Genomic DNA, 27,321 nt, shown 5'->3' on the forward strand with positions numbered 1-27,321 from the left:
GTTTATGATATTTTATAACATCACTATTATTTTTTGCTTAATGCTTTACCTTATTCTTCATTGTTTCCAGCAATTTTTAAAAGTTTCAATTTTATAACCATTCTTTCTTTTTTTTTTTTTTTTTTTTTTTTGGTTTTTCGAGTTAGGGTCTCACTCTGGCTCAGGCTGACCTGGAATTCACTATGTAGTCTCAGGGTGGCCTCGAACTCTCGGCGATCCTCCTACCTCTGCCTCCCGAGTGCTGGGATTAAAGGCGTGCGCCACCACGCCTGGCTCTTTCTTTTCTTTTACTATTATTTTTTTTTAACTTTTTTTTTTTCTTAATTTTATTTTTATTTATTTGATAGTGACAGACAGAGAAAGAAGCAGATAGGGAGAGAAGAGAGAGAGAATGGGCGCACCAGGGCCTCCAGCCACTGCAAACGAACTCCAGACGCTTGTGCCCTCATGTGCATCTGGCTAACGTGGGACCTGGGGAATCGAGCCTCCAACCGGGATCCTGAGGCTTCACAGGCAAGCGCTTAACCGCTAAGCCATCTCTCCAGCCCTTTTTTTAACTTTTTTGAGGAAGTGTCTCATTCTGGTCCAGGCTGACCTGGAATTAACTATGTAGTCACCTGTTGGTCTCGAACTCAGGGCAATCCTCCTGCCTCTGCCTCTGCCTCCTGAGTGCTGGGATTAAAGGTGTATGCCACCATGCCCAGCTTAATAGTCATTCTAATCATAATTCAGGTAAGAATCATCACAAGTGGCTAAAACATTATGTTAAGTATATTAAAAGCACTATTTGCATTGCTAGACCCACAGTTTACTTATTAATTAATATGGAGAAAACTAGTTGATACTGCCACTGCCAAATTACTAATTGTATTAGTGACGGGACATAGTGACGCCATTTGTCCCAGTATGATGCATTGTAAAGAATATGCATACCATCTAGATACTGCGCTTGCTGAAATACTAACCTGAATTTAATCATGATTAATTGTTTGGGCACGAACACCATGTAGATGAAGAAACAACCAGACAGATCCATAGTGAGTGGTATTTTACAAAGCAGTTGGTTTTAACTCTTAAGATCACAGAGGAGAAAAGGTTCAGATTAAGGAAACTCATGCTCTTTGTGGATCTGGAGTGGCTTCTGGTCTGGGAAAAGAAAGTCTTGATTGTTGGAACAATGGGAGAAATCTGAATGTTTGGTCTCTGTATTGCAAAATTAACATATTTTCTTGATTTTGATATAAGCTGACATATTTAAGAGTGAAGTGTTGTTATATGTACAGGTAGCTTTCAAGAGGTCAGCAAAAATAAATTTAGAAAACTTGAGAAAAAGTGTTTTCGTCTCATGAACAGGAAGGAAAGGGGAAAAAAAGTAATGGGTTCTATAGTAGATCAGAGACTAGAGGAACCTGGTTGGTAGTAAAAAGGCCTAGCTGGAGGTGGTCTGTGCTGGTAGCCTAAAAAAAAAAAGAAAACAGAGCTCAAGTGTGATGCAATGTGTGTACCTGAGTTCCTGCCCTTTCACATGAGGATCTCTAATTCTGCCTTCACCACTTCTCACTTTGGAAGGCCACATACTAGCAGCTTCTAAATGAGCTAGCACACTGCAAAGGGAGAAGGTAGGTTTCTTATGTTCTGAGAAGTTCAGTACATTTCCCAGGAATATTTCTTGTGTTGATTAATTTCCACTGATACCAAAAAAGCCACCAGCACATTAGTGTATAAGATTGGAAACACCTATTAGTCAATAGACAATACATTCTAAGTAAGAGTGAACATTAGATTTGAGGAAGTGATCAGATCTTAGATCACCATAGTTTGTGATCTTCCAAACTTCAACAGATGGTCAGGATATCTGTGTTAACAAAATTTCATGTGAGAGAGCAATTAGGAACAAAAATTTCCAAAAGGCTCCTGTGATAGTATGATAAGGTATATACTGCTGCAAATCAATGCAAAGAGAGGGCCCTTCTGCATAATTACTATTGCTGTATCCCTAAACTCTTGAGATCTATATGTAAAATTTTAATAAGAAAAAGGAATATGCCAGCCAGATGTGGTGGTACTGGGAGATAGTTTGAGGCCAGCAAGGGCTATATAACAAGATCCTATTTTCTAAAAAATGCTGTTTGTGTTAGTTGCATAGCTACTCACAGGCCATTTGGATCTTCTGTTCTGTAGGGAAGCATGGAAAGCCCTTGGCGACTCAAGCCCCCAGCAAGCAATGCAGGAATATATCGCAACAGTTAAAAAATTAGATCCAGCTTGGAATCCTCAGGTAAGACTTAGTGGCTATGTCTTATACTGTATAAAAACTTACCTTTCACTCACTCAGGGTACTTTCAAAACTGAGCTTTGGCTTGAGTAACATGCCTTAAGGTTTACTTTGCCAAAAGGGTCTGAGGTTATTATAATATTTATCTGAATATTACTACTTAAATACTAATATAACCAGCTATTGATCCTGAGAACTTTGAATTGTAGAGAACTTTTAGATGTCTGATAATTTTAATTATGTAAGAATTCAATTTATGTCTGGCATGGTGGCTCATGCCTTTAATCCCAGCACTTGGGAGGCAGAAGTAGGAAGATCACCACGAGTTTGAGGCCACCCTGAGACTACCTAGTGAATTCCAGGTCAACCTGGACCAGAGTGAGACTCTTCCTAGGAAAAAAAAAAAAATTCATTTCAGAATTTAGAAGAGTTTACCTTGATCACCATAATTATCTTGGTGAAAAGAAAATTTGTTTTGGAGTTTAAGAACATATTTATTTATTTTGACAGAGAATGGGCATTCCAGGGACTCTTGCTGCTATAAGCGAACTCCAAATATACATGTACCACTTTATGCATCTGGCTTTATGTGGGTACTGGAGAATTGAACCCCTGCTGCAAGCTTTGCTTGAAGCAAGCACCTTTAACTACTGTGCCATCTTTACAACCCTTCTTTTGGTCTTTCTTTCTTTTTTTGGTTTTTTGATATTTTGAGGTAGAGTCTTACATTAGCCCAGGCTGATGTGGAATTCACTATATAGTATCAGGGTGCCCTTGAACTCCTGGTGATCTTCCTACTTCTGCCTCCCAAGTGCTAGGATTAAAGGTGTGTGCCACCATGCCCAGGCAGCCCTTTTGGATTGCTAAATTTTTTTATTTTTACTTTTATCATTTATGTTGTGGTCAGGTTTGCACTGTTGGCAGAAAATACCTGAGCAAGAGCAGCTTGTGGGGAAAAAAAGGTTTATTTTTGGCTTACAGGCTCCAGGGGAAGCTCTATGATGGCAGGGAGAAATGATGACATGAGCAGAGGGTGGACATCATTTCCTGGCCAACATAGGTAGACAGCAACAGGAGACTGTGCCCTACATTGGTGAGAGGAAGCTAGTTATAATACCCATAAGCGTGCCCCCAGCAATATACTGCCTCCAGGAGGCGTTAATTCTCAAATTGCCATCAGCTGAGAACCCAGCATTCAGAATACCTGAGTTTGAGAGCCACCTGAATCAAGCCACCACATTCTGCCCCAGCCCCTGTAAACTGATATCCATACATGATGTAAAATGCAATGCATGCATCCACCTTTAAAAGTCCCCATAGTTTTTAATCAATCCCAATGATATTCAAACATTCCTATAGTCCAAGATCTTTTAACTGAGCCATAATATCAACCCCCACCCCCCAAAAAGCACCCATAATGGCACAGAATAAACATTCACACTGCAAAAGATGGCATTGGGCATAGCAAAGAAATACTCAGTCAATACAAGATTTAAAACAACCAGGGCAGACATCAAATTCTGTAGCTCCAAGCCCAACAACCCTAACCAGGAATGAGTCTTCAAGACCAGTAGTTCTAACTAATAACAAGTTTCTGGAGTTCCAATTCCACCCCTCCAGCTAGGCTACTCAGTCCCAGAAAACTTTATCTGGTGCTGGCAGCTCTCCTTGGCAGCCATCCCATAGTCCTGGCATCTCCATTGGGTCATTCTACAACCCACAGTTCATCCATGGAGTCTCTATGCAGGTAATCCAACAAGCCTGCTTCACAGTACCCATTATCATTTCCAAAATATAAAACTGTATTGCAAATTCAGTGACCCTCTTTTCTGCATTTGTTATACTCCATAATACTGGGTGGGCTGCCAAATTGTTAATCAGGGGGGAATAAAGCAGACTTTGAAGAACAGGACACTCCTTCAGCATTCAGGCCCTTTCCACAAAGTCTGTATCTTCCTGTTGTCCCAGTGCAGGTCAGCTGACCCAATGTCAATAGTTGTAATCTCTCAAATAATTGCAGTTGAATGGGCAGAAGTTTCAGCCCAAAGATTTCTGTGCTATATATCCCTGTGCTCATACTAGTATATTTCTATGCATTGTAACCCTGCACAAGTTCTCAGGACATAACAGCATGCCTCTCAACACAAACTGCTAACCCAGTCCAGGCAAAGCTTTCTCACCCTCATAAGCCAAGCCTAACAGTCCATATTCTTACTGTAATTCAGGGCTTTCAACTCTGACCAGAATGGTCCATCAGGCTGTACTTACAACACTACAAGGCATCTCTTAGGCCAAGGTTTCAAATCCTTCCACATTCCTCAGCTCCAAAAGGCCAAAGCCACACAGTTAGGTTTCTTGCAGCAATGATCTCACTTTACTGTTGCAGTCAGGTTCGCATTGCTGTCAGAAAACACCTGACCAAGAGCAACTTGTGGGCAAAAAGGTTTATTTGGCTTATAGACTCCAGGGGAAACTCCATGATGGCAGAGGGAAACGATGGCATTAGCAGAGGTGGACATCACCTCCTGGCCAACATCAGGTAGACAACAGCAATAAGAGGGTGTGCCCTACACTGGCAAGAGGAAGCTGGCTATAATACCCATAAGCCTGCCCCCAACAATGTCCCACCTCCAGGAGGTGTTAATTCCCAAATCTCCATCAGCTGGGAACCTAGCATTCACAATATCTAAGTTTATGAGGGACACCTGAATCAAACCACCAGTTTGTATACATATGTGCCATGGAGTGTGTGTGAAGGTCAGAGGACAACTTTCAGGTTTACCTGTCTACCTCATTTGAAGCAGGGTTTCTCATTCTGGATTCTTATTTTGCTGTTCTCTGCTATTCTTACTGTAAGCTCCCAGGAAATTCTGTTTCCACTTCCCATCTTCCCATCCCATGCTAGGATTACAGAAGCCTGCCATGGCTTCTGGCATTTTACAAGGGTGGGCATCAAATGCAGGTACTCCAGCTTAAATGGCAAATGTTTATCCACTTAGCTATCTCCCCAGTCCTAGATTCTTATTTTTTCTTTAAAAATTAATTTATTTATTTTAATGTACATGTGTGTGTGTGCCAGGGTCTCTTGCCACTGCAAAGAAATAAATTCCCTGCCACTTTATGTGGGTAGATGAGGAATTGAACCTGGCCAGCATGCTTTGTAAGCAAGTGCTTTTAACTGCTGAGCCATCTTTCCAGCACCTCACCCCCTGGATTATTTTTAATGAGCCTCATGTTCTGTGAATAAGACACGATTTCTCCCATTATGTAATTTAAACCTATTAGGGAAGATAGAACACATACATGTTTAATAGTATGAACCATAGTACCATAAAAATGGTAAGGAATCACATGGAAAAGATTGCTTTGGACTTAGGGGACATTAGGGAACATCTAGGAAGAACTTAGTAAAGATGAGTTACTGTTTTATTTTAAAATGTGTGTTAAAACATGGTTAACTTGTATTATATCCAGCACCAGTTGTACCATGATGAATGCAGATGTCAGTGAATTTTTTTCAGGCAATATATTTTGGCCAAACTTTTTAGTCATGAATGAATTCAAGAACATTGGAAGATTTTGTAATAACAAATTTATTTATTTTAAGGGTCAAAATACTTGTTACAGGTGTGAAAAAATTTGATTCCATCAAGTCATTGAAATCGAAGTTATTAGAAATCTTGCAAGATTATATTTATAGTTTTGGCATGCTAGAGTGGATCTTATGAATACAAAGGGTAAGCCGGGCGTGGTGGCACACGCCTTTAATCCCAGCATTCGGGAGGCAGAGGTCAGAGGATCGCCATGAGTTCGAGGCCACCCTGAGACTCCATAGTGAATTCCAGGTCAGTCTGAACTAGAGTAAGACCCTGCCTTGAAAAACCAAAAAAAAAAAAAAAAAAAAAAGTGCAAAGGGTAAGAGAAAGCCAAGAAAATACCCTTAATGGTATGAATACCTTTTGAAAAAATCATTGAAAAATTTCTTCTTTACTTTTTTATTTTTAGGGTTTTTTTTCTTACTTATTTGAGAGAGAGTAAGACAGAGAGACTGAGAGAATGGGTGCATCAGGATCTCCAGCCACTGCAAATGAACTCCAGATGCACATGCTACCTTGTGCATCTATCTGGCCTACATAGGTCTTGGGGAATCAAACTTGAGTCCTTCAGCTTTGCAGGCAGGTGTCTTAACTGTTAAGCCATTCCTCCAACCTTACCTCTTCTTTCTTTATGTATTGGTTCTCAGAAACTTTCCATTTTATTAACACTTATGAAACATTGTATGCACACAACTGTATGTCTTAAATATTCTAAGGTCTTTAAATCTGATATCCATTTATCAAAATTTATCAAAATCCTGACCTGAACTCAGCCTAAAAAAATGTGACCAGTGTTTAAAACAAACAAACACACAACTGGGTATAGAGGGATGGCTCAGTGGGTAAGGCATTTTTATGTTAGTTCCCAGTACCCATGTAAAGCTAGATGCACAAAGTGGCACATGCATCTGGAATTGATTTGCAATGGCTAGAGTCCCTGGTGTGCCCATTCTCTCTCTTTCTCTCTCTGCAAATAAATAAATAAATAAATAAAATGTTTTTTCTTTTCTTTTTTTTTTTTAGCATGCAGCAAACTGTGTGAATGCCTTAAGGACTTTCCTGATCTAGTCACTCTGTTCTTTTCTGTTGGTTTACAGTTTGCTATTTCTGATGCCTGGCTTTTCAGTTTATAAATTCTATTATGTGGCAGAATTTTTGAATTTTTTCTTACCTTAATTACTCAATAAATTTCCATTAACTATGACTCTTACAAATGCTTGCAGATTCTGTGTGAGTAAGTAGTTCTTTCTTATGGACATCCAAACAAGTCCTAAGGATGCTTTCTAAAAATACATAAATCTCACTGAATGTACATTTGGCTAAGCATAACTAAACTAAATATAACCAAAGGCACTTTCATGGTCTTTAATGGGTTAGTTAATATATTAACTAATAGTAAAAACTTAAATAAACATATTATTTAATATAATAAATTACATAATGCTATCTTATAATAGTAATTATTGTTATTTCAAATTTAAGACTTTATTATAATGTGAGATAGAAAAAGGGGGAAGGTGAGAGGAAGACAGAGAAAGAGGAAGATAGAGAAAAGGGGGAAAGAAAGCAGAAGGTATACATACCAGGGAGACAAAAAGAGGGCCCAGGAGAGGGAGAGAGGAATTGAGAGAGAGAGAGGAAAAGAAGAAAGTAAGGGAGGGTGTGTGCACATGGAGCATGTCAGCCAAGAGAGCAAACAGAAGTTACTAGTGTTAATTTTATCACTTTATTGTTGGTGATTGTGAGTATTAAATAGGGTACTTTAATATAGCATTCTAAAAACATGTTAATAATGGAATATCATTGTAAAGAAAAATTTTGTTTTATATGCATTTTAATTTTTACACACACTTTGCTCATCTTTAACTTCTTTTTTTTCCTGTGTTTTTAAATTAATAAGGAATATATCATTTCCTTAATATTAGAAGAGATTTGGCATTCAGTTACCATTTAGGCTAAAGAATAATTTTCATGGACTGTAGGTGAACTCCATGTTAGAGCACTTGCTTAAGAAGTTCAACTTCCTGGGTTCAGTTTTCAGCACCAAAGAGAAAAGGATGAAAAGAAAAATATTCTTTTGGTATTTGTTCCTAACAGACAAAGTAAGCAACATTGACATACCGATTAGACTAGGCTCTTTATATGCTGTCCTTTGAAGTTATCACAAAACTCTGCCTCCCGAGTGCTGGGGTTAAAGGCGTGCATCACCACCCTGCTGAATATAATTTATTAATTTTTTCGTGTATGGTATGTCCATGTGTGTGTGCGTGGGTGCGCATACCCCATGTGTACATCTATAGAGGCAAGATGTAGACATCAGGAGTCTTCTTGTATCTTTCTTCCATTTTATGTTTTGGAGACAGTCTATCACTGAACCTGGAGTGCCTTATTTTTGGTTAGACTAGCTGATCAGGCTACCCCAATAATTCACCTCTTTCTGACTCCTCAACAAGGGCTTAGGGACATGCACAGTCATTTACAGCTTTTACCTGGGTGCTACATGTTGAACTGATGTCCTCATTCTTTTTTTTGAACAGAAGCCTGGGGCTATCTTTTTAAAATTATTTATTTATTTATTTGAGAGCGACAGACACAGAGAGAAAGACAGATAGAGGGAGAGAGAGAGAATGGGCGCGCCAGGGCTTCCAGCCTCTGCAAACAAACTCCAGACGCGTGCGCCCCCTTGTGCATCTGGCTAACGTGGGACCTGGGGAACCAAGCCTCGAACCGGGGTCCTTAGGCTTCACAGGCAAGCGCTTAACCGCTAAGCCATCTTTCCAGCCCTGATGTCCTCATTCTTGTGAAGCAATTGGTGTTACCCACTGAGCCATCTTGGTAGTCTTTCTGTTGTGTTTTCTGTTACTTCAAGATAGTGTTGGGGGAGGGGGAGAATGTGTAACCTAATAAAAGCAATTCTTTTGTCTTTATTTTTGGCAGAGGAGGATTAATTTTGACGTGTTAAAAATATTTCAAAAAAGAATTTTAATAGGGAGATGGCTCAGTTGGTAAAAGGTTTGCCTCACAAGCATAAGGACCTGAATTCAATCCCTGAATCCACATAAAAATGCCCAGCGTGATGGTGTGTACTTGTAGTACTAGCCCTAGAAAGGCAGAGATGGGGGAATCTGTAGGGCTCACTGGTCAGACTGTCTAGCCCAACTGGTGAGCTCCAGGCCCATGAGAGACACTACCTAGAAAACAAAAATGTTAGGCCAGGTGTGGTGGCTCACATCTTCAATCCCAGCACTCCTGCAGAGGCAGGAGGATCACTGTGAATTCAAGGCCAGCTTGAGATGACAGTGAATTCCAGGTCAGCCTGGGCCAGAGTGAGATCATACCTTGAAAAACAACAATAATAAAAAAATGTTGACAGCATTCCTGAGGAACCATACCCAAGGTTGTCTTCTGGCCTTCACATGCACACAAGTGAGCACAAACACATGCATATGAACACTCACAACATGTGAACATGCACACACACATGTACTTCAGTAGTACAAGGGACTTCTTTATGGCCTTTCTCTAGATTCACCAGTTACATTTGCTTTCTCTTTATGTATTTATGTACATTCACATAATCCATGTAACACAGGTATAAATATTTTTTTCAAAACTGGTATAAGTTGGAGATAGCATGTCCATTTATCATTAAATATTTGAGTATTCATTTCCTGAGAATGAAGAGATTTTCTCTAACATAACTATACATTAGTTATCAAAATCAAGAATTTTTTTAAAGAATTTATTTTATTTGAGAGAGAAAGAGAGAAGGGCCTTCAGCCACTGCAAATGAACTCCAGACACACGTGCCGCCTTGTGCGTCTGGCTTACGTGGGACTTGGGGAATCGAACTGAGGTCCTTTGGCTTCTCAGGCAAGTGCCTTAGCCACTAAACAGTCTCTCCAGCCCCCAAATTGGGAATTTTAACATTGATTCAGCATTATTGTAGAATCTATAGTACAAATTCAAATTTATCATTTACCTTAATAATTTCCTAAGATCCTAATCCATTATTTGGGCTTTCTTTTTCTTTCTTGCCTGTGCTTATTTTTAAAGGTTCTAGATGAGTTATTTTTGGAGAACGGTGGTCACTTGGGTTTGCTTGGTGCTTCCTTATAAGATACAGATGAGACATTTTTAGGAAAAGTAACAGAATTGTGGCCTCAGTGCATCATACCACAAAGTACATATCTGTCTGTCCTAATATTGGTGATGTTATCTTTGATTACTTGATTAGTGGTGATATCTGCCAAATTTTTCTATTGAAAAGTTCTTATTTTTCTTTGTAATTGGTAAATCATTTGTGGGGGGAGACTTTGAAACTATATAAATATATTTTTCCTAATTAAAGTTCTCCTACTTGTTTTAACATCTATTAATGATTTTTAAACTTCATTTCTTCTACATCTGTTATTAGTATTCAACTGTCAGAAAATTTCCTGTTCCATTTATCTATTCATCCATCCATTTTTAAAAACTATGAAAGGTCTGGTTTTTTTACCCTGCTTGAAAGCTTTCAGCTTGTTACTGTTTCTTAAATACTGGCAGAAGGCACCAGACTCCTGGATCAGAGCCAAAAGACTTTATTATTCATGGCTTGGCAAACTGCTTGAGCTTCATTGCTTTGCATCAGTTTCTCCCAGGGATGACACAGGTGGGCCATGTTGAATTCCTGCATATATAGTGGGTTGTGCTGTAGGGAAGGAGCACTGGACTATAGGAATTCATGACTTGTCAGGGGCTGGGGAGCTATTACTTCATCCCAGAAGGTGGCTTGCTATACACACAATCCTAAGAATTGGCCCATAGAGAGTAGTCAAGGCCTGATCTATTGAGCAAGAATGTGTAGGAATGACCAGCGTCTATGGTAAATGGCCTTTCCTAACTTTAATATATTATTTCAGTTTAGACTCATGGACTTTTTTTATTCATGGGGTATAATCCATTAAAATCACTGATTTGTCTATGTAAGCCCCTTAAGATGTCCTTTTCATTTGTCCTTATCATTCTTGGAGCATTTCCTTTCTTCCTTTTTTATTTATTTATTTATTTTTTTTTTTGGGGTTTTCTGAGGTAGGGTCTCACTCTAGCTCAGGTTGACCTGGAATTTACTATATATTCTCAGGGTCACCTTGAACTCATGGCGATCCTCCTCCCTTTGCCTCCCAAGTGCTGGGATTAAAGGGATGGACCACTATGCCCGGCTCCTTCTTTATTTTTTAAAATTTGTGGGGAACTTTGAAGTATATTATTTTTTTCCCTCCTTCATTCCCATATGCCTGTTTTGCTTGAGACAGGGTTGCATGTATTCCAGGCCAGCCTTGAACTCTCTGTATAGTTGAGAATGAGCTTGAATTTCTTACGCATCCTAACTGGCAGTCATATCTCTAGACCAGGGAGCCACCTGATGAGCTTTGATTTTTGATCGTTCTCCTTTAGCTCCTGTGTTGTAGGATCACAGGCATGTACTACCACATCTGACTTATGTGATGCTGGTGATCAAATCCAGGGCTTTATGCATGCTAGGTAAGCACTCTGGCAACTGAGCTATACCCCCGGCCCCACTTTGAAGGCTTTTAAACTTTTTTATTTATTTATTATTTGCATGTGTGTGTGTGGGTGGTACACCACAGCCTCTTGCTGCTGAAAAGGAACCCCAGACACTTTTGCCTCTCTTTTACATTCAATCTATGTGAGAGACTTGGGAATTGAACCTAGGCAGGCTTTGCAAGCAAGTACCTGCATTTTCTTTTGTTTTGACACTAGACATTCCAAGCTGCGTTAGTTTCCTAAACCTGCTGTAACAAAATCCCACAAGCTACCTACAACAATAGAAATGTGTTCTCTCAAAGTTTTGGAGGGTAGATGTCTAAAGGAAGATGTAAGGGAGCAAACAAGAATCCTTCCTTGCCTCCAGCTTCTGAGTGACTGCAGACGTTCCTTGTCTTATAGTCGCATAGCTCCTCCCACACCTGCCTTTGACTTCCCAGGGTCTTCATGCTCATCTCCCCCAAAATCTTTCTCTCTTCCCTTTTGTAAGGACACTATTTGTTAGATTTAAGGCCCATCCTAATCTAGTATGACCTCAGTTTACCTGTACCAAGATTGTTCTCCCATTGCTTCTTCTCTTTTCTTTTCAAAAATTATTTTTGATTAACAACTTCCATGATTAAAAAAAAAAATCCAATGGTAATCCCCTCCCTCCCCCCACTTTCCCCTTTGAAACTCCATTCTCCCTATCTCAATCAGTCTCACTTTTATTTTGATATCATAATCTTTTCCTGCTATTATGATGGTCTTGTGTAGGTAGTGTAAGGCACTGTGAGGTTATGGATATCCAGGTCATTTTGTTCTTTTTTTATGAGAGAGAGAATTGGAATGCCAAAGTCTTAGCCACTGCAATTGAACTCCAGACATGTGTGCCACTTGGTGCCCATGTGTGACCTTGTGCTTGTGTTACTGTTCATCTGGCTTATGTGGGATCTGAAGAGTTGAACATGGGTCCTTAGGCTTTGCAGGCAAGTGCCTGAACTACTAAGCCTTCTCTTCAGCCCTCTCTCTCTCTCTTTTTATAAATTGCCTGAGACAAGGTTTTACTATGTAGTCCCAGCTGACCTTGAATTCATTATGTAGCCTAGGCTGAGCTCAGCTTGCAGAACTTTCTGCCTCTGCCTCCTGAGTACTGTCATTGCAGGGTTAGTCACCACGGCTTGCTTATGCAAACACATTTCAAGTAAGGTCTACTTCACAGTACTTAGAGTTAGGATTTTGACATGGTTTTTGAAGGACACATTTTAACCCACAGCACCTACTCATCAGGTGCTTTCTTGTTACTAGTCCTGGAAGCAGCTGCTTCCCTTGGTCCTTTGAATAAGAAACGAGTTCAGAGTGCTGGGTATGCACATTGCTATGAGGTTTATTGCTTCTAGGCTCTCTTAGCAGATAGACCTTAATAATACATATGCTCAAATGCTAGATAGCCCAACACTATAAGGTAAATTCTTATCTTCCCTTTTGCCATATCTGTAACACCTTTCTCTAGCAGAACCCTGGCCTCAATATGTTAACTTATTTTTTCCAGTGTAGAGTAGAAGTAATTTCAGAATTGCTAACCTATGCCACTGTGAAAAACAGATTTAATAACTGAAGTTTTCTGTTCACAGGTATTTCATTTTTTAGGTAAAACTTAATATACAGTGAAGTGCACAAATCTTAATTTTGAAGAATATTCAGGGTAGTTTTGTAAAATCTTTGGCGAAAGTGGACAATAGTTATATTCTAGTCACTTTGTTTTCTAGCTACCTAATTGACTCATTGGTTACTTGGCAATTAAGATTCCTTTTTCTGAGGTAGGGTGTCACTCTAGTCCAAGCTGACCTGGAATTCACTATGTAGTCCCAGGTTGGCCTTGAACTCATGGTGATCCTCCTATCTCAGCCTCCCAAGTTCTAGGATTAAAGGCATGCATACTTAGGGCCGAGGATATCATAGTTGCTCAGTGCAACAGAACAGCCCCTGCTCTGAGGGAGCTTACCGTTTGGCAAGGATAAGAAATGAATAGATAAGTAAAATTACAGTGTGTTAATTTATTAAAGTATATTAGAAGGTGATTAATACTGTGAATAGAAAGCCAAGGAGAAACATAGGATATTCAGGAAGTGGTAATGCTTTTAAATATGCTGATCAAGTAAGACTCACTAAAACGGTGACATTGAGTGTAAATTTGAAGGAAGTAACAGTAAGCTGTACAAGGGGAAGAACATTCCATGGACTGGAGAGAACTGCCAGTACAGTTCTCTAAGGCAGGCTCATACCTGGTTGCTATACAAACTTCCAGGGCTAAATGTGGGTAGGATGAGAAGCAGAGAACTGAAAAAATCAGGTGTGGTTGGGTACATGGTATAGTATATTTTAAAGATTATGATTTATTATTATTATCATCATCATCTTGTTTTTCGAGGATGGTCTCACTCTTGCCCAGGCTGACCTGGAATTCACCATGTAGTCTGTGGTTGGCTTTGAACTCAGAGATCCTCCTACCTCTGCCTCCTGAGTGCTGGGAGTAAAGGTGTGTACCATCATACCTGATTGATCATGACTTTTATTCTGAATGAAAAAGAGACATGTAGACCAATAAATATCTAAATATCCTTACCACAGATGCATTCATCCCTGTTCCTTAAACTTGTGTTTCCATCTGTGTTACTCTGAAGAGAATTGCATAACACTCAATTCTGAATTTTTCTGTGTGCCTGTGCTCTTTGTAAACTGAACATTTGTCTGATACATAGGTTATAACCTGGGCAGTTCTGCAGTTTTGCTTTCCATCATCCTGTAAAACCTCTTGTAACCACCAGAGGGAGCAGAGTCCATAGTAAATGAAAGGAGGGTTTTCTTTGGAGTTTCTAGGGCTTTCCATGTGGTTCATTGGTGTCGATACCTTAGTTTCCACTGACTGTTACCTTTCTTTTAAAAAATTCCCCAGATCTTTAAATCCTTTGTGCTCACTCAGAACATAGCTTCATGTCACCACCTCACTTGTCTGGTGACGCTTTTGCAAGGATCTCTTTTTTTAGTCTGTGTATCTACCAAAAAGATAAAGAGCATATATAACACACCTATCTTTTGTTCCAGTAACCAAACAAAGTGAGTGTCTAGATGTCCAGTAGCTGTTTAGCTCTTGCAAAACTTGCTACTATTCATCTGATTTTGGCAGCATCAGTTACTTGATTTTTTTTAATTTTTTTGTTTATTTTTATTTATTTATTTATTTGAGAATGACAGAGAAAGAGAGAGAGAAAGAGATTTAGAGAGTAGAACATGAGTCCTTAGGCTTTGCAGCCAGTTGCCTTAACTGCTAAGCCATGTTTCCAACCCTCCTGCTCCTTCTTAGTGTATCATTTAGTTATCATATGTCACCAATTTTACTTTCCAAATTACCTGCACCCATCGATTTCTTTCCATTCCTATTGTCTAGTTGTACATTCTCATGCCTTGTAAGGTTGTTGCAGTTCCCTCTGAAGTGTACTTTTCCATCTGGGTCCTCTAACAGAATGGATTTCTGACCATGTTTTAACTGTTTACAAGTGGCTCACTTTTTTTGTTATTGTTTTTTCGAGGCAGGGTCTCACTCTAGCCCATGCTGATCAGGAACACAGTCAGTATGCTCAGGCTGGCCTCAAACTCTGTGCAAATTCTCCTGTCTTAGCCTCACCAGTGCTGGAATTAACAGGCATAAACCACCAAGCCCTACAGAAGTGGTTCACTTATCTTGTAGGATAAAGTAGTATGGCATGCAAAATCCACCATAATCTGGTTTATATCTGTATTTGAATAGCACCTCTTTCTCCTTTTTGTCTTGTATTTTAGTCTGTAGTGCTGACAGCTTGACTTCCCTAACCTTTTTGTTTCACCACCTGGGGCATACATGAGAATCCCTTGTAGGGAGCTTTAAAAATACAGATGTTCAAACACCACTTTGGGTTTACTCAAATTTAGTGGGACAGGGTCCTAGCATCTGTTTGTTGTATTGTTCTTATTTTTTATATTTATTTTGTTTTATTTATTTGAGAGAGAGAGGGAAAAAAAAAGAGGAAGATGGAGAATGGTCATGCCAGCTGCTACAAGTGAACTCCAGATGCATGTGTCACCTTGTGTATCTGGTTTACGTGAGTAGGTCCTGAGGAATTGAACCTGGGTCCTTTTGGCTTTGTGGGCAAGTACCTTAACTACTAAGCCATCCCTCCAGCCCATTGTTGTATTGTTTTTATGACTCCCCAATTACTTTGAAGCACAGCTCAGAGTTGTCAATAACTGCTGCTCTACATCTTACATTTTCACCTTCGATCATGTTTCAGTTGTTTCCTCTGTGTGGAAAACTCTCTTTACACGGTTTCTTCTCAGCCTGCAAGATTCAGCCAAGGCATGTTCACTTGCAGGAGGATTTTCCTTACTCTTTGAGCCATGCTGGCCTAGAAGAGTGCCTGTTTTCTATGGTCCATTCTTCTGCTGTATTCACCACTTTGAACTGAAATTGTTTTGCTTTTCAGATATATTTTAAAGAGCCAGGTTTGCTAGCAAAGGCCTATAATTCCAGCTACTTAAGAGGCTTAGGCAGGAAGATTGCAAGTAAAAGATCATGGTCTGGGCTACAGATTGAGTTCAAAGCCAGCCTGGGCAACTTAATAAGACCATGTCTCAAAAATAAAACAAAGAGTTTTATAGAACATGGGGAGTTTGCTTTAGGAACAAGGCAGGAGAATCCAAAAAAAAAAAAAAAAATTTTTTTTTTTTTTTTTTGGGATAGGGTTTCATTCTAGCCCAGGCTGACTTGGAATTTACTGTGTAGTCTCAGGGTGGCCTGGAACTCACAGCAATTCTACTGCTGCCTCCCAAGTTCTGGGACTAAAGATGTGCACCATGACGCCAGGCCTGAGAATCCAAATTTTATTGGCTGGACTATGTTTTTGAAAAGATGTGAATATAGTTGTCATTTAATTCAATTTCATTTAAACCATTGTCCAATAGAGGGCAGTGTTTCACAATTAGTTATATTTCTGTATAAAATATACTTGTATTGCTCATTTTGTGTATTTGTTTCCTTATTGACAGAAAGTAAAATAGCTATAATGTTAGAAAGTAAATTTTTTTATTATGTATTTATGAGAGGGTGAGGAGAAGAGAGAATGAATGAGAATGGGCATGCCAGGGCCTCTTGAGCTCTATATACACATAACACTTAGTGCATCTGGTTTTATGTGGGTACTGGGAAATTGAACCCAAGGCTTTCAGACTTTAAAACAGTTACCTTTAACCACTAATCCATCTCCCCAGCCCAGAAAATTTTAAACTATATTTAAATTTTTAACTGCATCTAAAAATTTAAACTATATTAAATAAATGTAAAGTAAACCCTTTGTTTTTGAGATGGATCTCACTCTAGTCTAGGCTGTGCTGAACTCACAGTATAAGTCAGGCTGGCCTTGAACTCATGGTGATCCGCTTGCTTCAGCCTCCCAGTTGCTGGGATTACAGGCATGAGCTACTATGTCCAGCTTTGAAAATATAAGGTTTTTTGAGGTAGGGTCACACTGTGGTCCAGGCCAACCTGAAATTAACTATGTATTCTCAGGGTGGCCTTGAACTCAAGGCAATCATCCTACCTCTGCCTCCCGAATGCTGGGATTAAAGGCATATGCCACCATGACTGTCTTTGAGAATATAGCATATTAATGAAAAATTAAGATGATGATTTTTATTTTGCCTGTTTTGTAGGATCTTGTAGCCTGTGCTGACCTGGAATTCACTATGTAGTGGCCTCAAACTGATGGCAATCCTTCTGCCTCTGTTTCCTGAGTGCTGGTATTAAAGGTGTGCACCACTACACCTGGCAAGATGATAATTTAAAAAAAAAAATCCTATCTATTAATTTGCAAGGAGAAGAGAAAAGGAGGCGGGGGGGGGGGGGGAAGGAAAGAGGGAGATTGAGAATGGCCATGTGCCACTTTATGTATGGTAAATTGAACCTGAGCCAGCAGACCTTGTTAACTGCTGAGCCATCATCCCAGCCCTAGATGGTAAGTTTTTTGGATTTTGCTTTTGTTTTTGTTCTTGTTTTTCTGAGGTAGGCTCTCACTCTAGCCCAGTCTGACCTGGAATTCACTGTGTAGTCTCAGAGTAGCCTTGAACCCAAGGCTATCTCCTACCTCTGCCTCCTTAGGGCTGGAACTAAAGGAGTGCACCACCACACCCGGCCCTAGATGGTAATTTTGAGAAGCATTATTTTATTATCTTTGCATTAAGAAATGTTATGGGGCTGGAGAGATGGCTTAGCAATTAAATGCTTGCCTGTGAACCCTAAGGACCCCTGTTCGAGGTTTGATTCCCCAGGACTCACATTAGCCAGATGCACAAGGGGGCACATGTGTCTGGAGTTCATTTGCAGTGGCTGGAGGCCCAGGGCCGCGCCCATTCTCTCTCTTTGTACCTGCGTCTTTCTCTCTGTCTGTCACTCTCAAATAAAAATATAAATAAAGATTTAAAAAATATAAAGAAATGATATGAACATGGATTAATAAATGAGAGCTACAAAATGAGAAGAAATTTTATTTCCTATTCAGATCATGTGAAAAAATAGCATAAGTTGATAGTAACCTACATTTATAGGAAAATTTGGAGAAAATCATTATCGTTTGTAACTCTTTAGCTTTTGATTTGCAAAGAATTCTTTTTATTTTATTTTTTTATTGACAACTTCCATAATTGTAAACAACATCCCATGGTAATCCCCTCCTTTCTCCTTTGAAACTCCATTCTCCATCATATCCCCCCCCCCATCAGTCTCTCTCTTATTTTGATGTCATGATCTTTTCCTCCAATTATGATAGTCTTGTTTAGGTAGCATCAGGCACTGTGAGATCATGGATCTCCAGGCCATTTTGTGTCTGGAGAAGCATGTTGTAAGGAATCCTACCCTTCCTTAGGCTCTTACATTCTTTCCGCCACCTCTTCCACAACGGACCCTGAGCCTTGGAAGGTGTGATAGAATATTTCAGTGCCGAGTACTCCTCTGTCACTTCTTCTTAGCACCATAATGCTTTCTAAGTGATCTCAAGGTCACTACCATCTGAAAAGAGAAGCTTCTGTAACCAAAAGTGATAGTGGCATTAATACATAGATATGAATATTAAAAGAAATGCTTACTGGGCAGTGTGGTGAGCATAGTATATACATTTAGCCAGACACCAGCAGACATGACACCCCTAGGGCTCATGACTACCCCTGTTGTAGGTTTTTAGTATCAAGGATGTATTCCCTCTCATGGAGTGGGCCTCCAGTCAAATCAGAGGCTGGTTGGTTTCTCCCATAACAGACATGCCACTATTTCACTTGTTAGCTCATTTGGCCTGTCTGGCCAAATATGAGGCTTGCAGTATCCACTGTTGGGTATATTCACTGGTGATTTCTCTCTCTCCTATTGGACCACATGCAGTGTGGCTTTTTCCAGTGTTGTCAGCTGGTCTACATGGAAGAGGCTTTCAGCTTAGCTCCAGCAGGATTTCTCAGTGGCCTTGCAGCCCAAGTATGTGGAGTTTTCAGCCACAGGGTATTACCATCTATTCTTGGTGGGAAACTAAGGGACTCAGCAATGGCCTGTAATGTTTGGGGGTATCAGGGACCTCCCTGGCCAAGAACTCACTGGAAGGTTTCCCATCCCTGGCACTGAAAATTTTCTAGTAACAATCTATGGCTTTGGAGTACTCCATTATCCAAAAAAATAGTTTTCCATATGACTTATTTATATCCTGTTAGATTTTGATTAGCCCTTCCTCCACCTTTTCTTTACTCAGTCTCTTCCCCTGACCTCACTTAAGCCTTTTAACCCCCATTAATCTGTTGTTCTACTTACATATATAAAATACCATCCTATTAAGTGTCCCCCTCTCTCCCTTTGTATCTTCTTTCTAGCTTACTGGCCTCTGCTACTGAGTTTTATTCCTACTCACATAGAAGTCCAATCATTTGTAGCTAGGATTCACATATGAGAGAGAACATGTGACATTTGGCTTTGTGGGCCTGTATTACCTCACTTAGTGTAATCCTCTCCAGATCCATCCATTTTCCTGAAAATTTCATAACCTCATTTTTCTTTACTGCTGCGTAGAACTCCATTGTGTAAATGTGCCACATCTTCATTATCCACCCATCAGTTGAGGAACCTCTAGGCTGGTTCTATTTCCTAGCTTTTGTGAAGAGAGCTGCTGAAAAGACTGTATTTTGCAGCTTTTGAAAGAAAGGTCCTATATATATCTGTTAGGTCCATTTGTTCTATGACCTCATTTAATCTAGATGCCTCTCTTTATTTTTTGCCAGGATGACCTGTCAGTTGATGAGAGTGGGGTGTTGAAGTCCCCCACTACAACTGTGTTTGGTGTTATCTGTTACCTTAGTTCTAATAGTGTTTGATGAAGTTGGGAGCCCCCGTGTTAGGTGCATTTATGTTTAGGATTGTAATGTCCTCCTGGTGGAGTGTATCTTTAATCAATATAAAGTGACCTTCCTTATTTTTCCTAACTAATGTTGGACTGAAGTCTACCTTGTCAGATGTTAGGATAGGGATCCTGCTTGTTTTCTAGGCCTATTTGCTTGAAAGAGCATTTTTTCCCCCCAACCTTTCACCCTAAGATAGTGTCCATCCTTTGTAGAAGCGTGAGTTTCTTGGAGGCAACAAATTGAAAGATCTAGTCTGCAAACCTATGTCTTTTGGTTGGGGCTTTGAGGCTATTGATATTAAGATTTGAAAGGTGTGCATTTATTTTTACCATTTTTCTTGTTTTGTAGTTCTTCTGGTTTTACCTTTGCTCTCTTGTATTAACTAGTATTTGAGTATGGTTTGTTTTTTCCAGGTTGCTTATGTGTGTGCTTTTCTTTCTCTTCAGCATGGAGGATCCTGTCAAGTATTTTCTGTAGAGCGGGTTTTGTCTTCACATATATTCCTTTAGCCTGCTTTTGTTGTGAATGTCCTTATTCCCCCGTCTATTTGAGTGGCTAGCTTTGCAGGGTAAAGTAACCTTGGTTGACAGTTACTATCTTTCAGAACTTAGAATACATCATTCCAAGCCCTTCTGGCTTTTAAAGTTTGTGTTAAATAATCAGCAAACAAACTCCAGACACATGTGCCACCTTGTGCATCTGGCTTACATAAGTCCTGGGGAATTGAATGTGGGTCCTTTGGCTTTGCAGGCAAACACCTTAACCACTAAGCTATCTCTGCAGCCCTACAGGTAATTTCGTATATAGAAAAGTATACTGTGTTAGTGAAAATATAATATGGTCCACTCTACTTTTTTTTTTTGTTGTTGTTTTTCGAAGTAGAGTCTCACTCTGGCTCAGTCTGACCTGAATTTCACTATGTAGTCTCAGAGTGGCCTCGAACTCAAGGCAGTCCTCCTACCTTTGCCTCTCGAGTGCTGGGATTAAAGGAGTGCGCCACCATGCCCGGCCACTCTACTTACTTTTTAGAGGATTAAATAGGATTTAGAAACTAAAGGATTCTCAACATTCTGTGTTTATGTGTGTGTACACTCATCTATGTGTTTACCAGTTTAATGTATTAGTTCCCTGTCTGTAATTTTAAAACTTATAAATTTTTTTGTTAGCTCTAAAGGTGAACTGACAAGTAATACTTGCCTGATATATCCATTAAATATTTTCCCATTCTATGTATTTACTTGTCTCAAGTCTTTTGAATTTTCTCATTTTACTTGCCCCTGTGTACTTTCAGATATTCTCTTTGTTTCTTGTCACTTGAGAAAAGGGGGTAATATAATATCTTGCATGTGTATGTATATGTATAAACATATGAGTGACAACTTCATTCTTTATTTAAAAGATAATTGAAGCTGGCATGATGGCACATGCCTTTAATCCCAGCGCTCAGGAGGCTGAGGTAGGAGGATCACCATAAGTTCAAGGTCAGCCTGAGCTAGAGTGAGACCCTGCCTCGAAACCCCCCCCCAAAAAAATTGAGTGATATAATTATTTAAACACAACATAAATGTTCACATTCCATCTTGAATTGACATAACTGTGATCTTATCTAAGTTTAGCTTGTGATAAACTTAAAAAGTATTTCATTGATATTGAAGTTAGGTTATAGTGGCTCCAGGTTATGATTTTAGTATATTTAAAAAATATTATTTTTATTTGCAAGGAGAGAGACAGAGAATGAGAGACTGGGTGAATGGGCACACCAGAGCCTCTTGCCACCACTGCAGAGGAGCTCCAGATGTGTGTGCCAGTTTGTGCATCTGGCTTGCCCATTCTCATTCTCTCCCCCCCCCCAACTCTTATAAATAAATAAAAATAAAATCTTTTTAAAAAATTAAAAAGAAACACAGGCAGGGGAGATGGCTTAGAAGGTAAGAGTGCATGCTCTGTCAAACATGAGGGCCCGAGAGAGCCTGATTTGCCCTGAGTTTGATTCCCTTGCACCCATGTAAAAGGCTGGGTATGGCCACGTACACCTCTGCAAGCCTCAGTCCTATGGGAAGCAGAGACCAGAGGGACTCTCACTGAGCCAATCTGACAAAAAAAAAAAAAAAAAAAAAAAAAAAGGCATTGAAAGACTCCCATCTCAAGGAAACAAGAAGATGAACAATAGAGGACAATACTTGGATATTTCCTCTGCCCTACACACACGCACACGCACACTCATCTCGGTAAACACATCTTAACACACCAGTGCATACACCACTACCACCACCATACCACATATACTACACACACACACACACACACACACACACACACACACTAAGGTGCTTAGGAAAGATTACGTATGTGGTGAGTGTTTGTGTAATGAGATGTGCTTCTGTGCTGGCTAGCCTGAGCTAGGGTGAGACCCTACCTCGAAAAATCAAAACAAAAAAATTGATAAGGATATATGTATATTCATATATGCCTATATAAACAGATACTGGTATAGATGTTGCATAACTTTTTAAAACTTTTTACTGACAACTTTCATATATATAGACAATATACCATGATCATAATCCCCTCCCACCACTCTCCTTTTTTCCTCCTCCCCAGTCCCTCCTCAACTGAATCCCTTTCTTCCAACTAGTCTCTCTTCTAATTTTTTGTTTGTTTGTTTGTTTTGTTTTTCAAGGTAGTCTTAGTCTAGCTCAGACTGACTAGGAATTCACTATGTACTCTCAGGGTGGCCTCAAACTCATGGCGATCCTCCTACCTCTGCTTCCCAAGTGCTGGGATTAAAGGTGTGCACCACCATGCCCAGCTCTCTCTTCTATTTTGATATCAGCCTTTTTCCTCCTATTACTCGGATTTTCTGTGAGGTCATTAGTGTCACATCCACTTTGTCTAGAAGACAGCATTTTAAGTTTTTGCACTTTTTTTCTTTCCTTTGGCTTTTAATATTCTCTTTGCAACCTCTTCTGCTATGGTCCCGGAGCATTGGAAAGTATTACAAAGATGTCTCAGTGCTGAACACTCCACTGTCACTTCTCAGCACTTTGGTGAGTTTTGTTTTTCCCCATTGATCATTTCCATCTGAAAAGAGATTCTCTAACCAAAAGTGAGAGTAGCATTAATATATGGGCATAAACACAAGTATATAAGGGCAGTTTGGTGGCCATAATATATCCATTTAGCCAAACAACATTAGTAGGTTCCCCACTAGGGTTTATGACTTCCCCAGCCATAGAACTTGATTAGGTTTTTAGTACCAGGCAGGAATTCAAATCCAGTCTGAGCAGTTTGTTTCTCCCATAACAGACATGCCACCATTGCACCAGTTGGTACATTTGGCCTTGCTGGCCAGCCATTAAACTTGCAGAGTCCATTGCTGGTTTGAGACCGTTGATGACTTTTCTCCTCCAACAGACTACATAGGTCTTTCCAGCATCCTGGAGGTTTCCAACTCCAGCTTGATTTCTCAGTGACCCTGCCAAATTTGGTTCATGTGCCAAGATTTTATATATTGAGAAACTGAATGTTTAAGTTTTATAAATGATTAAGTAATTTTTCACTGTGCTTTTTATACAGTTTAGTTTTATGCTCCATGAGGTATAAAATAAAACACATACGTGTGTGTGTTTTATTGTATTGAATTTGCTATATTCTTGTTTGTTTTTTTAATGCTTTCTAGATAGATTTACTTCCAAGTGCTATAGTTTTTGTTTTTATACCTATTTGTGTTGTAAAATTGAGGGCAACCATGTTAATTTGTCCTTTGAGAATTAATTCAGTTAAAATTTATTGAGCTTTTTCAGGCTGCATTACTTAGCACAAACTAATGCTGTAATCCTATTGAAATCTTATAATAATAATGATTAATTATATGTCATCTTCTGACATTTTTAAAGAATCAATGTATGTTGGAATATGATTTTTCCTAGTAAACTCAAGATTCCAAATTACTCATCACTTCACTTCTACCATTTCTGCTAATCCATGTAAAATTATGAAACATATAATTCATGCTTGTCATTGGCTTATGACTGTAAAGCTAAAGTAGAAGTTTTAAACGATTCTTTTTACAGCTGTTGGTAACAGACAGACACAAGCATAGACATACACACAGTCTCCTGCTCTACCTTTGTGTTTATAATGTCATCATTGTAAATTTACACTGGGGAAGTTTATTTTATTATTTTATTACTTTTTTTGAGGTAGGGTCTCTCTCTAGCCCAGGCTGACCTGGAATTCACTGTGTGGTCTCAGGGTGGCCTCAAACTGACAGTGATCCTCCTACCTCAGCCTCCTGAGTGTTGGGATTAAAGGTGTGTGCCACCACGGCCAGCTTATACATACCTAAGGTGAGGTACTTTAACTGAGTGTGTCCAAGTCATGAGGCTTCTTGTTTTCAGATCCTGAGTTGTTTTGACCTTCTGTAAGATGTTGTTGCACCATTTTCCATAGTCTAATTAATTTTTTTGCCAAATGTCACCTAAGCATATAGATCATCTTTAAGTAATGAAATAATAGGAAAAGCTAATGTATTTGGTACCCACATGGTGCCAGCAGAACATTGCTTAACTTAAAATACTTGTTGCTGTGGTGAGACTGGCCAAGATGAGAAAAAGATGTCATGAAACTTAACAGCACTGCACTTGTCATGTGTTTCTTAAATCTTAGTATGTCATGAAGTGCACGACTTTAGTAACTCAAAGTGTGAACTTTTTTGTGTTTCTCATTTTGCACTCGTGTGTATGGGGGGGAGGTTTTGGAAGCATATACTATAAACAATTTGCTATTATCAGCCAACCACATTTGTGTTGGATCTGGTTTTTTTTTTTTTAATTTAATTTATTTATTTGAGTGAGAGAAAGGCAGAGAGAGAGAAAGAATGGGCACACCATTGCAAATGAACTCTAGACTCATGCACCACCTTGTATATCTGGCTTACATGGGTACTGGGGAGTCCAACCAAGTTCTTAGGCTTTGCAGACAAGCACCTTAACTGCTAAGCCATCTCGCTATCCATTTATTTTATTTTATTTTATTTATTTTATTTTGTTTTATTTTATTTTATTTTATTTTTGTGAGGTAGGGTCTCACTCTAACCCAGGCTAACCTGGAATTCACTATGTACTCTCAGGCTGGCCTTAAACTCCTAATGATCCACCTGCCTCTGCCTTCCAGGTGCTGGAATTAAAGGTGTGTGTCACTATACCTGACTGTTGGATCATTTTTATAGTTAAATAAAATCTGTAATAGTTTTATTCATTACTTTGTGTTTATTGGAAAAGTGAGATGTCAGTTACCTTCTGTTGTAGATAGCTTTACGTTGCTGGGATGAACATCCAAACCAGATAGTTTATGGGAAGAAGGGATTTATTTCAAGCTTACAGATCCAAGGGGAAGTTCCATTAATGACAGAAGCTGCTTCCATACATCCAAGCAGAGAACCAAACACCCAAAAAACCACCAAAACCAGCAAACACAATTCTGCATCAAGCAGGACCCCCAGAGCTCAAACCTCTGCACACTTTTGTGCTGGAATTCAGATCCCTCAACCCATGACACCTTAGGCCAGACTCCAGGATCCATACCCAGTGACACCTCCTCCAGTCAGGTGGCAGGAGAGCCAAGTTACCAGCCAACCTTAATAGAATACCTGAGTCTATGGGAAACATACGTTCAAACTACTAAACCTTCTTTCTTCCAAGATTACAAATAAACTCTGCCTGAAATAGCAATTGCAAAATGAACAGAACAGTAAATTCTACAAGTTGCAAATTTCTACGTTTATTCATAGGCTGCTGCAATAAGTACTGAAATTTTGGAAAACTTCAACTATATTTTTGTGTATTGTATGTGTGTGCGGTGTGCATGTGTGTATGTATATATGTATGTGGGCATACATATATATGGGTATATGTGCACATATGTTTGTATGCATGTGGAAGCCAGAAGTTGACATTGGGTATCAGCCTATATTTCACTCTTCCTTATTTTGAGGCAGGGTCTCTTATTGAACCTGAAGTTCACTAATTTGGCTAGACAAGCTAGTCAGCTGTCCTCAGGGATCCTCCTTTCTGTATCTCCCCAGCACTGGAGTCATAGTTCACTACCACATCCAGCTTCAAATAACACTCAAGAAATGGATTTATTGTAACAAAAATTATAGCAGTTAAGTATTTCTGTGCATCTTGACATAATGGCATTTGGTTTTAAATACCATTTTATTCTTGTCCTATAAAAATCAATTCAGCTTAATTTCATGTATTCTTTTAAAATAATTGCAGTGCTATGAAATGTGGATATAATTGTTATATATATGAAAATAGGAGAAACTTTTTTTTTTTTTTTTTGAGGTAGGGTCTCACTCTAGCCCAGGCTGGCCTGGAATGCACTGTGTAGTCTCAGGGTGGCCTAAAATCCAGGGTGATCCTCCTACCTCTACTTCCCGAGTGCTTTATTTTAAAGGTTTTTAAAAGCATTTCTATGTACTTGGAGTTTCCTGTTAATGATGTAAATATAGAACCAAGAGAGGCTGGAAAGCTTCAAGGTATTTGAAATGCTGTAATATATACCTTGGCTTAAGTATGTACTATTTTACACATCACCCACATTTCATGCAGAGTCCTGTATTTAAATAAGTCATATCATTGCTATTCTAAGTATTGCCATTGCAGTCAGACATTTGAAAGGTGATTGACTTTTTCCCATCACTCCATAATTTATAAGAAAACATAAAATGAAAAGACTAGATCAAGATGATTTTGGTACCTGGATGTAATCTTAATGTCTGTGTGGAGAGTAAAGACTACATCTATTCAGAATAGACTGGTCAACAACTAGTTGATCAACTGGAATTTCATATGTTAACTTCTTTTCATTTTTCAGTTTGTAGAATTTTTTACTTAATTTGTAGATGTTAAGTTCTTTGATTTTATGTCTGTTGAGAAATTTATGATCAAGTGCTTTATTTATGACATTATAGTCTCAGGTGAGGCAATTGATTGAAATACAATATGGGCAAATTTAGTATGCATTTTTAAAAGCTCAAATTGGGAAAGTGAACCAATAGTGCTAATGTGGAATTGTTTTAGGGAAAGATAACAAGGGCAGGGTAGGTTAATTTCTTAGTTTTTATTACCATAGTCTCATTTATAATATTTGATACAACTTTCTTTTGGAGGTTAGTAGTATATTGTTATGTTCTAATGTTGTGAAGGAAGATTATAACTCATTGAAATTAGATATATAAAAATAGTCTGTAAACTGCAGATGTAATTCAAATATGAAAGTTTTATTATTCTATGAAATATATTATTTAGCGTAGGCAATAATTATGTTAATATGCTATCAGAAATAAAAGAGATGCAAGCTGGGCATGGTGGCACATGCCTTTAATCCCAGCACTTGAGAGGCAGAGGTAGGATTGCTGTGAGTTCGAAGCTACTTTGAGACAACATAGTG

At 39.1% G+C, this 27,321-nt stretch overlaps 1 protein-coding gene across 4 annotated transcripts in view; it reads left to right on the forward strand.

Moving 5' to 3' along the window:
• Acbd6 (acyl-CoA binding domain containing 6) overlaps positions 1–27,321 on the forward strand; it is a 183,740-nt gene that overhangs the window by 9,736 nt on the left and 146,683 nt on the right. For all 4 annotated transcript variants that reach the window (XM_004658739.3, XM_045141755.1, XM_045141757.1 and 1 more), the window contains exon 3: positions 2,182–2,278. In XM_004658739.3, coding sequence (XP_004658796.2) covers positions 2,182–2,278 — 97 coding nt within the window. The remainder of the gene's footprint in view (positions 1–2,181; positions 2,279–27,321) is intronic.

The sequence above is a fragment of the Jaculus jaculus genome, chromosome 1 (genome assembly GCF_020740685.1).
Source record: "Jaculus jaculus isolate mJacJac1 chromosome 1, mJacJac1.mat.Y.cur, whole genome shotgun sequence".
In the NCBI taxonomy this organism is placed as follows: domain Eukaryota; kingdom Metazoa; phylum Chordata; class Mammalia; order Rodentia; family Dipodidae; genus Jaculus; species Jaculus jaculus.